This window comes from Siphateles boraxobius, unplaced genomic scaffold (genome assembly GCF_051911475.1).
Source record: "Siphateles boraxobius isolate OS27281-9 unplaced genomic scaffold, OSU_SipBor_1 9, whole genome shotgun sequence".
In the NCBI taxonomy this organism is placed as follows: Eukaryota; Metazoa; Chordata; class Actinopteri; order Cypriniformes; family Leuciscidae; genus Siphateles; species Siphateles boraxobius.
Genome location: NW_027509219.1, coordinates 21,742,466 through 21,757,127, shown reverse-complemented (window position 1 = coordinate 21,757,127; position 14,662 = coordinate 21,742,466). Strand labels below are relative to the sequence as shown.

General features: G+C 38.4%; 2 protein-coding genes across 2 annotated transcripts; one reads left to right on the top strand and one right to left on the bottom strand.

Moving 5' to 3' along the window:
- Positions 1-341: 341 nt before the first annotated feature.
- On the bottom strand, positions 342-6,620 carry atp5pb (ATP synthase peripheral stalk-membrane subunit b). The gene is made up of 7 exons (XM_077223926.1): positions 6,407-6,620; positions 5,592-5,628; positions 5,320-5,465; positions 4,750-4,913; positions 3,970-4,095; positions 3,594-3,773; positions 342-544 (listed from the first exon to the last, which is right to left on the bottom strand). Exons 1-7 carry the CDS (start codon positions 6,432-6,434, stop codon positions 467-469), a joined length of 759 nt encoding a protein of 252 aa, XP_077080041.1. The 5' UTR covers positions 6,435-6,620; the 3' UTR covers positions 342-466.
- Positions 6,621-7,208: 588 nt separating this feature from the next.
- traf3ip3 (TRAF3 interacting protein 3) lies at positions 7,209-14,573 on the top strand. Its single transcript, XM_077224445.1, has 14 exons — positions 7,209-7,393; positions 8,045-8,514; positions 8,729-8,813; positions 9,022-9,091; positions 9,222-9,249; positions 9,371-9,400; positions 9,514-9,609; positions 10,305-10,376; positions 10,578-10,718; positions 10,874-11,011; positions 12,002-12,137; positions 12,642-12,781; positions 13,212-13,331; positions 13,548-14,573. Exons 2-14 carry the CDS (start codon positions 8,143-8,145, stop codon positions 13,746-13,748), a joined length of 1,629 nt encoding a protein of 542 aa, XP_077080560.1. The 5' UTR covers positions 7,209-7,393; positions 8,045-8,142; the 3' UTR covers positions 13,749-14,573.
- Positions 14,574-14,662: the final 89 nt, after the last annotated feature.

Genomic DNA, 14,662 nt, shown 5'->3' with positions numbered 1-14,662 from the left:
GGGGCACTGATGCCATATAATATTTTAGTGATCAGTTATTAAAAGTATCGCTTTTTCTTATTGCGAAGAACATTTTAATAATCTAAAGAACCATAAATATTAAAAGTTCTTTATGAGGTTTTTTTAGGAGTGTAGGATGATGAATCATTTGTTTGCAGATGCCACTTGATTTGATGTTTTGTTATGTAATGGACTGAAATCATGTTGTGACGCTGAAAACTGTCAAGCCAAACTGATCTTACTAATGTCACCTCACAGCTCCACAAAACATTCAAACTATTAATATCAGGACCGCAAGACAGACAGCTGGACTTCTTCCAATAAAAAGGACAGCAAAGGCATTTAGTGAATAACCAAATCTTTTATTTAATACGGGTATGTACACTTTTGACGACACTGCCAGACTGGCATGTTCACGAGGAAAGGGTTAGTTTAGAATGAAAACAGGAGGCTTCAGTGTGGACACCTATACTGTAGCCCTAGCCTGAGTGGCCTTGGCCAGGACTTTCAGATCTGAAATGCACTTAGCGATGCTTTCCTTCTCCTGAAAGACAAAAAGAAAAAAAAATTGATTATTTATAGAAGTAGAGATAGAAATAACAGTAACAGAACAATTATTTTGTAGTTGTTTCAGGTGGATATAAATACAGTGTAAATTAAGGTAACTATTCTACAGTTACATGTAATGTTACACAGTATGTTATGCATAACTTAACCTAAACCAATCCCTAATTACATTGTAATTACACTGTAATAATCTTTAAAGTGTAACCTTTCAAGAACACATCAATGACTCACACGTTTAGACCTAGAATGATGTTGGTGAGCTCTTTTCCCCCTTTTACTCATTATCTTGTGTCCACATATGATCTTAGCAATTACACTGTTATTATAACTGCTGATAGAATGTTGAGTACAACGTCTCCATCTAGAGGCCAAGCTACAAATCCCTTCAGAACAGATTCTGCACCAGGGATGGGAAACTTTGGCCCTATAGAGCCACTGTCCTGCAGAGTTTAACTCCAACCCTGAAAATAATTCTATAAAAAAACAAAATTCCTGTAGCTTTCTAGTAACCCTGATGATACCGATTAGCTTATTAGTCGGACAGTGGCCCTCCAAGACCAAAACTTCCCATCCCTGATCTAGACTAATGTAGCATTTATATTTGGACATATTTGTAGTTAACTAGAAATTATCAAATGATTAGGAAAAAGAGAACAACAACAAAATACAAATTCTCTCCCAAAAATTACATTTTCACTTTCTTGAGAACAGTCATAATTAAGAATTCCCCTAGAATCGGTCTGTAATTAAAATGCACATTAATATTAAAGTGCATAAGCTCACCATTACCAACAGACACAAAATGAAATTAAAATGTCTGTCCAACATGAACAGGGCCCTTACATGTGAACAAGACGCGTTTATCAACTTAGCCATTGTTTAAATTCACCTAAATAGTGTTTTAGACGGCTAGCTGTAGTCTCGCGCTCAAGTCCCGTGGGAACTCAGTTGTAGCCAAAGGTAAATAGTTGTGATGGGAAGTCCAGGAAGTCCGGTTCGGACAGTTCGTTTCAATGAACCGGTTCAAAAAACTCGTTCACCGGTTCTTTTACGTCATCACGCAATGACTTCATTTAGAGTGACGCAATGACGTAAATTCTTTCATCCCGCGGGGATCATCAGTTCTCAGATGACGGGTCCGAGAGAAACAGTCTTCGGTTCAGTGTACTGGTGATTCGAAACTGCAACAATTCTTGAGAATCGCTGTAGCAAAACGGCGCTGATCTGCAGGTTGGAGGATATTAGTGTGTGAAGAGTGATGATCGGAGAGTTGCTCACAAGTGAAGAAGATATGGTTTGCGTTTGTGCCGTTCCGAATTATGGCAACAGAATGCGAAAATACAAGAACTTATTTTCATCGTCTTCCTTTCCATGACCTCGAGATTCTGCATTTGTGGCTAGTTGTACTTCAACTTGATGCGCAAACTCCCATACAAGTACTGGGCGCTAAAGATTACCGCATTTGCAGCGAACACTTTGACAAGGATGACTACACAGACAAAACACAGCAGGGCCGGTTGAAGAAAAAAGCGATTCCGTGGACGAAGACGGGTGCAACTACTGTGGAGGTGATGTAAACTTTATTTATCCTTCAGTTTGGGCGCTGTGTTGTGTGTGTGTAGTCATCCTTGTACTGCACAAACGCGAACCATTTCTTCTTCACCTGCACACTGCTATTTACCTTTGACTACAACTGAGTTCCCACGGGACTTCAGCGCGAGACTACAGCTAGCCGTCTAAAACACTATTTAGGTGAATTTAAACAATGGCTAAGTTGCTAAACGCACCTTGTTCACATGTAAGGGCCCTGTTCATGTTGGACAGACATTTTAATTGCATTCTGTGTCTGTTAAAAGGCACAAAGACAATCTTTATGTATATGCCCCCATAACTGCCGTTTTAGCTGAGTGGGAGCTCTGGGCATTTGGGGGAACAGCTCCGTGTTGCAAGCACCAATTCGTTTTTTTTTCTTCTATAGACAGTACTCACAAAGATATAACAATCAAGATTAACTTAAAAATTGCCCGGAGTTCTCCTTTAAATATGCAATGTTAAAAAACATTAAAATCGCCAATAGGTGGCGGTAACTCGCTATCTTTATGAGTGAGTCATTCATTCATTGAATCTCACGATTCGTTCAAAGCCACATATTTCGTTTCAAAATAGAGCAATAAGCCTGACAATGCTGTTTTAAATGTAGTATATCACTTAATGTTACTTTTTTTTACTGTTGTATAAAATCAAATGTCAGATTTGAAATTGTGTGGATATTCGGGAAACATTGCATTCTTGCTCGTATAATATGATCAATATTAAAAACACTGCTGGATATCAGCCTGCATTTTGATCGCAGATTTAGTCGCACAAACAGCGCAAGCGGCCCGTGACAGAACACAGACCAAATGAATGACACTTTAATTTAAGTAGAAAATCTCAAATGAAGATCGCTGAACTCCAGCTAGTCTGTGTTTTCAGATCATCCGCGCTTCTTCAGCAGTGTAGAGAGAGCGCGCGCATGGTTGCCAGATACTATTGAATAGACCGGGTAGAAAATATGTTCTTTTAACAGAAATCCTCTGATTTAGGGTTTAAATGATTGAATTCTGTCATTTGTGGCCACAGCTCATTAAACCAACACTTTCCCATTTCAGACGACAAACTAGGCTAGGTTACTATCTTGTTCTGTACCTCACTTGCCTAGTAACCATAGTAACGAGTGCGCACGCTATCGCTTTTTCTGCTATGACATGACATGGCGCGCGAGGTACACTCAACGCAGCATGAATTTTGAATTAGCCTACATTAGTGACAGTTACTTTTTTATTGGTATGAACTTAATCCTAGGAAAGGCAAAAAAATATATAAGACCTTTGTAACGAAATCCAAGACTTGGTATACCAAATTCAAGGCTTTTAAGGCCTTAATTTGAGATGATCAAATTTAAGACTTTTTCAATGCTTTTAAGACCCGCAGGTACCCTGATAAAGTGTCATAAAGTGCCAGTGGCGTGACCATACTCCCTGTACCTGCTGTGGGGTGATGCTCTTAACAACACTCTGTTCGACCCAGTTCACCATGTGCTCCTGCTCCATGCGGCGGTGCAGGTTCTGAAGCTGCACCTGGTAATCCAGCCTCTTCTTCACCTCATTGGTCACCATGTGCAGACGCTCTCTGTAATTGGTCTCCAGCAGCATAGCCACATTGTTCTGATGGAAGATGGAATGAGGAATGTGACAACTATGTCTAATTTTAATTCTAATTATTAGAATTATTATTTATTTAGAATTAACGTTTATAATCATTCTATATTTAAATGTAAAGTATAATGTGGATTCATGATATTTATGGATAGTAAAGCAGGGGAGAGATGATCTGTCATCCGTCACATTATGTCCTCCTCACCCTCTTGGCATCAAAGAGCAAATGTCTTCCTTCAACTCTCCACTGCTCCTTCTTCTCATTCTCAATGGCCTGGTCCAAGATAGCCATGGCCTGACTCTTGACTTCCTGAGCCTTTGCCACTTTATCCTGCAGAGAAGACAAGGAATATCAGATATTAGTCTCTGTATGACCAAACCACAACCCTCAGTTACAGGCTTTGGTTTCATTCTGCACAATATCAAATATATTAGCAGACAATCTTCAGCCACTTTTCCACTGTCGGACAAAACTGTTCTCATTGCTTAACTGTTCCCATTCCGTGCTGATCCGGCCCCGCCGGTACGGACATGGATTCATTTTCCACGGTGGGGCTGATAAAAGAGCTCTTTGGAAAGCCATATAAATTCATCAGTCATCACCTTGGTAAAGCAAGAATTAAAAGACAGTATGAGATTTAAATAGCGACAGTTTTATGGAGGATAATCGGATATTTATTGTAATTGTTTTATTATCTTGTGTTTACTTCGATCAAATATCACACATAGCCAGCTACAGAGAAACTGGTAGCCAGGTAACAGACAAGTGACCAATCCTGAATGGCGACGTCACGACACGCACTCTACCATTCTACCTATCGTGCCGTGCCGGACCAAGCTCAAGTGGAAATATAACTGGAACCATTCCTACTAATGGACCATTCTTACGCTCGGCCCGACAGTGGAAAAGCGACTATTCAGTCTACAGTGTTAAGCTGCACATTTACACAGGCGACATATCTGTTGAATACAAAACATTACAAACCTCATTGAGTTTGTCGGCAAAGTCGGCTACACTGGGCCCGAACTTCTTGATGCCATAAATGACGACAGCACCGATGGACGCGGCAGCAAAGGTCTCGTGATTGATTACGTAGATTTCCTTAGAGAGCATGTACAGGAGCAGTCCTGTGCCCAGCATATAAGGCCCTGCAGTCAGAAGAAAACACCACTGTTACGAACAGACCCGTGTATAAAGGTACTGAATCCCACAGAAAATAATCTCTACACTCTTGGATAAAGAGAGTATTAGTTGTGAATAACTTAATTATCGGTCTACTCGTCACATAAAGCTATCATATGGTATGCTGCATGCACAAATGGCAATAAATGAAATTGTGATATGGCTTAAGTGTGATGGTTTAAGTCACATTTGTTCTTTCAGAGAACGATACATCTATTTACTACAAACTGTTGCTATAAGGAACACTTCTGCATAAAGATTCTACAATTATTTCTACTTTAGAGTGAACTGTTTTTTTAAAGAACAGTTATCCATGAACTTGGATAACTGGGAGACACCTACAAAAGGATGGAATAAAGCAGACAACCCCACCTGTCACACCAGTCTTGGGGTATAGCAATGTGAAGAGCTCCTCTGGGAAAATGCCATGTCGGACCTTTCCTCCTTTCTCGGGCAGAGGAGGTACTGGTGCAAGACTCTGGGAGGACTGATGAAAGGAACGGGAGGCCTGTACCAGGCTGGTGGAAAGAAAAGAAAAAAGCACAAGGTTAGAGTTCTATGGGTGTCCTTGGTTGTCATTTGTTTTCCAGTACTCTTCAACCACAGACTGGCATACAGAGCACTGAGAACAAGATCTTACATACCAAGCGCCAAAGGACCCGTTGTTTTTCAGGGTATGACCTACAAGAAATAGACAACAAAAAAAATAGAAAAGGACTGAAAATCAGTGACTGATAACTCGCATTCACATTAATGAAAATAATTTTTGTTTTAAGAATGTTTTAAGTGCAATTTTCATCAAAAGATCAAAATAATTATTTGACACCAAATGAATGAATGCATCTTTTCCAGCTGTCACACTTGGCCACTGGTTCTACCTGTCATTAGTTCAATGGAATTATTAACAGATGGTAACGCAGTGTTTTTGATTTATAATGATTTTGGTTCATTGTGCAGATCTAATAAAATACACGTCCTTGCACACATGACAGTAACAAGCTGTCAATCTTCCCAGGTTAGGCAAAATCGGATTATAATTAGTAAATTTACACTTCTGAATGAATAATAACTAAATGGTATTACATTTTAATATGTAAATTCTTAAGTCTCTAATATGCTAAGTGGTACAGTTTGAATGTGGCATTAGCTCACAGCTAATTGCTACACAACTCAATACAAGGACATACTGAAAGCACATCAACTGTGCGAACATTCTCATACAGAAATGACTGTCTGAGCATAAACGCTGGATTTTAATTCATTCAAAAAGTCATGAGAATTATAATGTACATTAATTACAGCACAAAAACACACGTTTCACTGCAGATGCAAGTGCGGCCATTCACACCGTGAGGCCTAATTTTACCCTTCAACTTCACTTTCACTGATATAACCGTTTATTTAATCCACACAATCAATGCGAAGGGTTAGAGTAGCCTTCATTGTATAAATCACCCACCTGAAACGAGCACCAGTCTTGACAACATGCTTTACTTGGTTAATGACAGGATCCCCGGCCGAAATGTCTTCTGTACCGGGCTCTCTGTGCCCTTCTAGACCAAGGATGAGAAACTCTCGCCGATGATATCGCGAGATCGTCTTCTTGTTAGTGATCGCTCACTCTTCAGGAGGCCTATCGCGAGATCTTCCGCAAACCTGCGCTTTGAACATCCGGGAAATCGGCAGGCTGACAGGGAGTCAGCAGGTGGCGCCAGTTCATCATACAACATACAAACAACAAAGGGACGTTGACGCTTTCAAGTTGTTGCTAAAAATAACATGAACATTTGAGCATATCAATGAGGATGACAGTAATGTCAACAAGCATTTAAATACTTTTTCATATAGAGAAACACTGCTAATTGTTATTCTTATTTAGATGCGATGGGAAATTTGCCAGAATGACGCATATTGAACAGTGGTCGCCTAAATGTATTTAATAATCAGTTAGGCTATCTTGAACTTTTGTTTTCATATTATGTTTCTACACCCACTTCAACTTCGATTGAATGTTTAGTTTATTTATTTTTCGGCTCAAATTAATTTGTTTTCAGACAAAGATCAACATGAGTCCATTTAAATGTTAACCATTTTACAATCTTGCTTTGATATCACACTGAACGTTGATTATTTGTTTTCTTTCTCTTTTCTCCAGTCCCTCTCCGTCCACTATTGCCACATTTAAACAGCCATTATCATAACCTCGCCTCCAGTCCTAATCTCAGGGCCCATACATGTGTGGCACTCATTTCAATACGCATGGCTGCTGAGATAGAGGAACTTCTACAAGTTGTGAGGTTCATCTTACTTCCTGTTAAGCAAGCAAGGCAAAAGAAATAGACCGCCCTTTGTTGAATGAACTAGTTTTCAAGTGCCATGTCAGCTTCAAATCGTTCAGACTCTGCTTTCACAATTATATTCACTCCAGGGACTCATCTAAGAACAGGTACTTTCTTTCTAGGTTGTTAAGAGACAATTATGCTAAAACTTGTTCTAGTTTATCTGCATTTATAAAATTATGTTGGTGTAACTGTTTGACTTGAATGCATGCTTGTTATTCAGTTTCAACATGTCGGAGCCTGCATTTAAATTCTGCTTTTTTTTTTAAACAAAAAAAGTAAATTTTTACTAATTGAAACGCTTATTGGAAGGGAATGGGGATTTTCAGTCAATGTAGTGCCAAAAATTGTTGCAGATCACTACATGGGAGCATTGCATACTGTTATTGTGTTTCAGATACATTTTCCAGTGATTATTAAGCAGATATCTGCATATTAATAAGCACTGTTTGCATTTTAAAACATCATTGGTGGTACAACATTTTTCTTTCAGAAAAATACTTTATTTAGCCACTGTAAAAATATATTTTATTGTAGCTGTGAAGAGAATAAAAACACTAAGAGTGACCTCAAAAACAACAGCATAATTGTAGCTTTTTAGCTTTTAACTTGTTTTATTACACCAGTTATTGTTGACTATCCTAATTTTGTGTCATTCAGCTGATTTAGGATGGTCTATTTTTGAGCAATAATGATATAGCAACGCTAAAGTTTGGATGATATATGAATATACAGTATACGTTGTTTTTCAATTACAGGAAATTGCCACTTCAGGAAACATCCATTTACATTGTGAGGTGACATTCCAGTGCCCTAACATATAGCACAAATTTTCCAACTCATTCAGCCTGACAGAATGGAAGAAGCTCATGACAACAAAAGGTCTCCGGCCCCAAATTACGAATATAAAGTGGAGCAGCGTGCCGTGAAGCACAGAGAAATCAGCCATCGCAATAACACAACATCATGTCGCAGTCCCACAAGAGATCTGGACACAAGGTGGATTAAAAATGAACTGCATCGCAAAAGACAGTTTGAGTTCTTTAAAAGAAGACCAGTAGACCATGGCACATACACACTGTTATCTACAGCACCAAGGAGCAGGTACTCGAGGGAAACCCTGCATGAACCAGAGCTTATGACGCAAACCTTTACGTCAATCAGACGGCCCTTGATAACAAGTCCAAATGTAAAGCTCCAGAGAGATGGCATAAACTTTGCAAAGCAGGTACAGTTTACTATTAGCCAGGTCTTTGGCCTGTGACTGATTGTTTACATGTTTGGTGGTTTACATTTATTTAAGACAGTGGCTTATGATGTGAATACTTTTTTTTTTAACATGTTTTAAATAACATTTGAGCTTTAAATTCAAGGAATTGTTGTATTGTACAACATTGAAATTAAATGTCCAAATCCTAAAGACAGTCTCCACTTTTTCAAAGAATAATGAAAATGATCCCGGGCTGAAATCAGATGGATGGGGTCTCAATTCTGTTCGGCTTCAGAGGATAGTGAAAAAGGAGCGAGGTTAGTGGATCTTCTGATGAATAACCATAACCAGGCTACGTCTAACATCACTTTAATTTAAGCAGAAAGCATCATACTTAACACGACATACTAGGGTTATTCACTGCATGGTGTTGGAAAAAATGGAAAATAATTCAATTTTCAAAGTGTTTTGTAATGTGTGGCAGAACATGTTATCTTCAATAATATTATTTTGTGTTTCATACAGTTCTCCTTAAAGACATCACTCAGCTCTCAAACACCCAGAAGACATCACAGACTGCCAGCATACAGACAGAGTGAGTTGCTTTTACATTACCTTTACCAGACTGTTTGCTCTTGCTGTTTAATATTTCAAAAGCATAAATTCAATTATAATGCACCTGTTATATAAATATTAATGCAGCATTATGAACTCTCTTTGTTCAGGTCTGGATTTGTTACCGTCAAAGAAGCGGTAAGGAATCTGGTGATTGTTTAAAAAAGAAAATTCTCATATACATTTGTAAAAACAAATAGCTAAACATGTAAATGCTGTTTCTTTATTAATATAATAATTCATGTTTTCCTTTTTTCAGGATGTCCACCAGTTGTCTGTTTATTTAGAGGTATGGCAAGTATGCAGTCATAACCCATAAGATTGATATTCAAAAACACCAGCTTTTCCCGACTTAATTTGAAATATGTTACTGATATAATGAAATGTGACATCTCTATGCAGGAGGCCTTACATAGAGAAGAGGCTCTTAAAAAGAAGCTCTCCAGCCTCCAGAAGAGCGCCTCTACATTGCTGCGCTCTACAGAGCTCCTGTGGAAGGTACATCAGTAAACTACTTCCTGCTGAAGCATTATTCACACAACACACACATGCACCTGACGGCATTCTAAAATGTAATCAAACACATTGACCGTGTGAACTCATTTCTACAGACGGTCAGATGTCCTTGCTTCCATTGAAGCACAAGTTGAGTTCATGCAGCTCGAGTGCTGAGGTTAAAAAGGGATCAAAAGGAAGACAAAACGGATGCAAATACATTCTGAAATTCATGGTTACTTTTCAATTACTTATAATTACTCAGTCATACAATGTCACTCTGCATAATACTGGCTGAAGCCAACAATTGTCGAGTTTCCTGGTTTGAACACAGAAGACAGCAGTAATGTAGAGAGAGTTGGGGGATGGTCTTGTGGTCAACAGCATCCGGCACCTCATGGCTTGTTCAGAAAAATAGAAAGATGTTTTCTCGCTCACACACAAAATGGAGAGCAGTGTAGGCGTCAGAGAGGGGTTTGTTTGTGCTTTTGTGATGCTTCAAACTCAACCCGTTCAAACTTATACATTTTTCCATTTGTAGCTCATAACAATGTCTGTATTTCTCTCAAGAACCAATATAGTAATGCTAAGGATGGCAGTTGTCACACAGGATGCAGTATGCACAGAAACTGAACTCTTGGTTCAGTGGTTCTCTCTATCTCACTGACACACTCGCACATTTCCTTTTCCTCCCACAGACACGCTGTGATGAGGACTTGCTGAAGAGTAAGATCAAAGCTCTGGAGGCTCAGCTGCAGGTTTGCATCAAGGTAAGACTGCAAAAGATCCAACTCCAGCTCTGAGAACTTAAAAGGCATTCAATTCAAAACAAATACAAATAATCTTTTACACTCAGATCGCAAGAATCAATTGGTTTATTGAATATTTTTCTGCTTTTCAAAAGTATATTGGTCAGAGAGTTTGAGACACTTTTTTAAATAGAAGGTAAATGCTGCAATTTGCCCTTTCAGAAGGTTCCTCAAGATGGAGTGAAAAAAGTGGTGCTGAAGATCGAAAAACAGAGGGAGGAGTATGAACAAAAGGCTCTGAAGGCTATTCAGAGGGCGGAGAATGAGAAGGCGGAAGCTCAGAGCAAGATGGAGTATCTCCAGGTAAGACCCCAAAAGCACAGGTCAAAAAAGTCTCAATATTTATATATTTTGTTATAACAAACTCTACCACCAATATTGCTAATCAGCAAAGGACAGAACTCTTGCTTTTCAAACTCCTAGCTGGGTTGTAAGAATCCAATCTTCCCTTCCTCTAGGGGGCGCTGCAGACGGCACTCACAGAGTCAGAGTGGTGGCAGAGGCTGTGTGAGGAAGTGAAAGAGGGTTCGAGTCAGCTGAAGAAGAGGCAGGATGAGTGCACCGATCAGATGCTACAGTTGCAGGGTCACTTGGAGGTACAGCAAAGCAAAACCATGATGAGAGATTCAAAGGACTTGAGTGACACATAACAGATTTCTGCAAAAGCTGACAAACCACAGGACCCTGGTCAATCTGCTTTCAGTACAGCCAATCAGAACTTTTTTCAGAAACGTCTGAAAAAAAAAACTACACTGCCCGGCCAAAAACAATGTGCTGTTTGGATTTAAATAGGCAAATGGTTAAGTGTCTATGATTGGATTATTATAGCAGTGATTATTATGTTTCTAGCATGTTATATATTTGGCAACAGTTCTTCTAACTCTAATTGATGGAGTGTGTAGATTTCATTTCTTAAACAACCATGTAGGAAAACACATCATGGACATATTCCAGAATGACAATGTCAAAATTCATCAGGCTCAGATTGTGAAAGAATGGTTGGTAGGGAGCATGAAGAATTATTTTCACACATGAACTGGCACCTCTGAGTCCAGACATTAAACTGAAAGACTGAAAGTAGACTTTACAGAGACTTTACAGAGTGCTGGACTAAAAATAAATCACAACATTTATTTCCATCAAGAGGTGCATACATTTTTGGTCAATATCATGTATAGACAATGCAAGAGTCAAGCACTCTGTAAAGTTATCATTCTTCATGCTCCCTCCTAACCATTCTTTGAGTTAGCATTCTTTCTTTCACAATTTGAGCCTGATGAATCTTGACATTGTCATACTGGAATATGTCCATGATGTGTCTTGCTACATGGTTGTTTAAGAAATTAAAAGCTATACACTCCATCAATTAGGGTTATAATAACTTTTGCCAAGCACATAATATGCTAGAAACATAATAACCACTGAAATAATGATCCAATCATAGAAGCATTTATAGAAGCGACTTTTTTTTGTTGTGAAAATCGACTTTCAGTAATTTTGCAATAGCGTTTTTGTTTGGAACTGACTGAATGTTCCTTCTCAGGTTGTGGAATGTTTCATTTATTGTAGTATAAATGTTTGTGCAGCGTTCTGTGGGACAGGAGGATATGCTGAGGAAACAGAATGAATCTCTTCAGTTAGAGAGAGCAGAGCTTCACTGCTGCATCTCAGAACTGGAAGAGGAGAACCTCAACCTGAGAGAATATCTACAGGAATTCAAAGGTGCTGGCAAACTGACTTTCACTTCACATATTTAGATAAAGCATTCATGAAAATATATAGAAACGCTTAAGGAATTAAAGGTGCTTTGAGCGATGTCACACGTTTTTTAGGCCAAAACATGTTTTGTCACTTACAGCAAACCTCTCCTCACTATCCGCTAGCTGCCTGTCCCCTGAACACACTGTAAAAAAACGCGGTCTCTGCAGACACCCCAGGCTCCAAAAACGGCAACAAAAACAAACTGGGCTAACCCGCACCACAAAACATAACAAACTGTTCCAGCCAATAACCGACAAGGATTTGGGGGTGGGTTTGGGGGGTTAGTGCGCGGATGAGGAGGAGGGAGGGTCTAGCTAGCCTCCGTTTTATTTGACAATACTTCGAACGTCAAAAAGAAGTGACGTCACCAGACATTGCTTAGAGCACCTTTAACGAGCTGTGTTTCTTTCAAATCATATTTCATGCATCTCTCTTTATTGGTCTCTTTCTTTCACACAATCACAGGACACAACCACGAGTTGTGGAACAGTAACACACAAATACATGAAAATGTTTCAGTGTTGGACCAACTCCTACGGACAGATAACGGCATAGCAAGACAACTGAGAGACACAGAACAGAGACTCAGAATGAAAGAAAATGAGGTAAAGATCTGCCAGAGAGAGCACTGATATTGTTTTAGAAATGTATGCGGGTATTTTAAATGTAAATTACATTAAAGAAAATAGCGTTATTTATCCTCTATATTTTTTAATCTTTGCTTATTAATTGTTATTTAATATTTTCCTTTATGATAATAAACTACAATTGAACTACTATGTAAGAAAAAGATCTTTCATATATTTAATATAAAAAAACAAAACAAAAAAACTTTTATTAGCTGTAGAGAAGAAAAGGTGATCCTACTTGAGTTGTCGAGACTATTTAAGACTATTTTAGGAGAACAACAAAATAAGGTAAACCAACAAAAAATGTATGCTGTTGTAAAAAGCATTTCCTTTCTTTTAGATTTTTTTCCTCTATTAATTACCATAAGACATAGTTTAACATAGTGTTGTGTTGGTTACCCGGCAGTACACAGAGCTGCAGGCGGATCTTGAGGCCCTGGAGCAGGAGTGTTATGCCTATCAGTCCCGACTGACCCAGTGCCGAGAAGAGCTGAACATACTGAGAACGCGCCAGAAAGGAAGCAGGGTGAGACTCGAACATCATACTGTTTCACCAATGCGTGACTATAAGTCTCTTGTTAGAATAATTTTCTTATAACGTTTGCATTTCTATGCACTTGGATGCACAGGTCATTTAAAATTACATAATGCACAACATTATCTACACTTTATCCCCGTTTCACTTGGTTTCTTTTGCACATTTATGCCATAAATAATTGTCCTCTTCTATCTCCCCGAACAGAGTTTCTGCTGTGGGACGTGGCTCTGTATATGTCTGTTCTTACTGCTCATGATGGTGGTGGTGGTGGCAGGCCTGTGGTTTTATCATCCACCTGCTAGAGAGCAGCTCCGCCAGATTTACTCTGACCTGGAACAGCGAATGGAGGACTACCTCATACAGACGGCATCAGCTCAGCATGGAGCCTGCTTTAAACCTGTGTGACAAGCAAGAGTAAAGCCAAGAGTCTTAGAGATTTGTTGTTTATATTTATTTTTTTATATCACATTTTTAATAGATTTTTTAAAGTTGGACATATAATGTCTCTATTATTTTGTTAACTTTTTATTAGGGGTGTAATAATATATTGTGTCACAATATATCGGAATACAAAAATGCAACAATATGTATCGTGGATAGTGACAATATGTATTGTGTATAGTTCACCCAAAATGAAAATTACTGAGTGAGAAAAAGTTCAAGTTTACAGAGTTACCAGTAAAAAGTGGCCTACATAATTTAAAATATATCTAATCAATGAAAGAGTGCAAGCATATTTGCCTAGATAAATTCTGTATTTTCAGCTTCAGAATCATGAATATTCCTATTCCAGTGTCACCATTGTCCTGTGCATTGGGTTATCAGCATCAAGTCCAAGCCTATGCATTTACACCCACAATGTAATATCAAATTTAGCATTTTAATCAACAGTACATTTTTTGTTAACCTTTTCCCATATGTCTTGGAGTATCGCAATAATATTGTATCGTGAGTTCAGTATCGTGATATGTATCGAATCGTGACATGAGGGTATCGTTACACCCCTACTTTTTATGGTTCTTTGTATTAGTATCTAAAACGGACCAAACTGTGTAAATACTGGTAACATGTTACAAAACAAATGTGTAAAAATGAGTTAATACCGAAATCTGTATCCCATATATAGATTGTATCATTTTTTTACTCTTAACATTTGAATGTCCAGTTTTTAAATTTCAGTAATCAAAGTCAATAGTTCAAGCCTTGAATAAATTCACTATGTACAACTGAGATTTGCATGCGTTTGATATTATTAAACAACATACTATTTGTATTCTGAGCTGTAGCTCTATTTTACTGAAAGATTATTTCCAGATAGG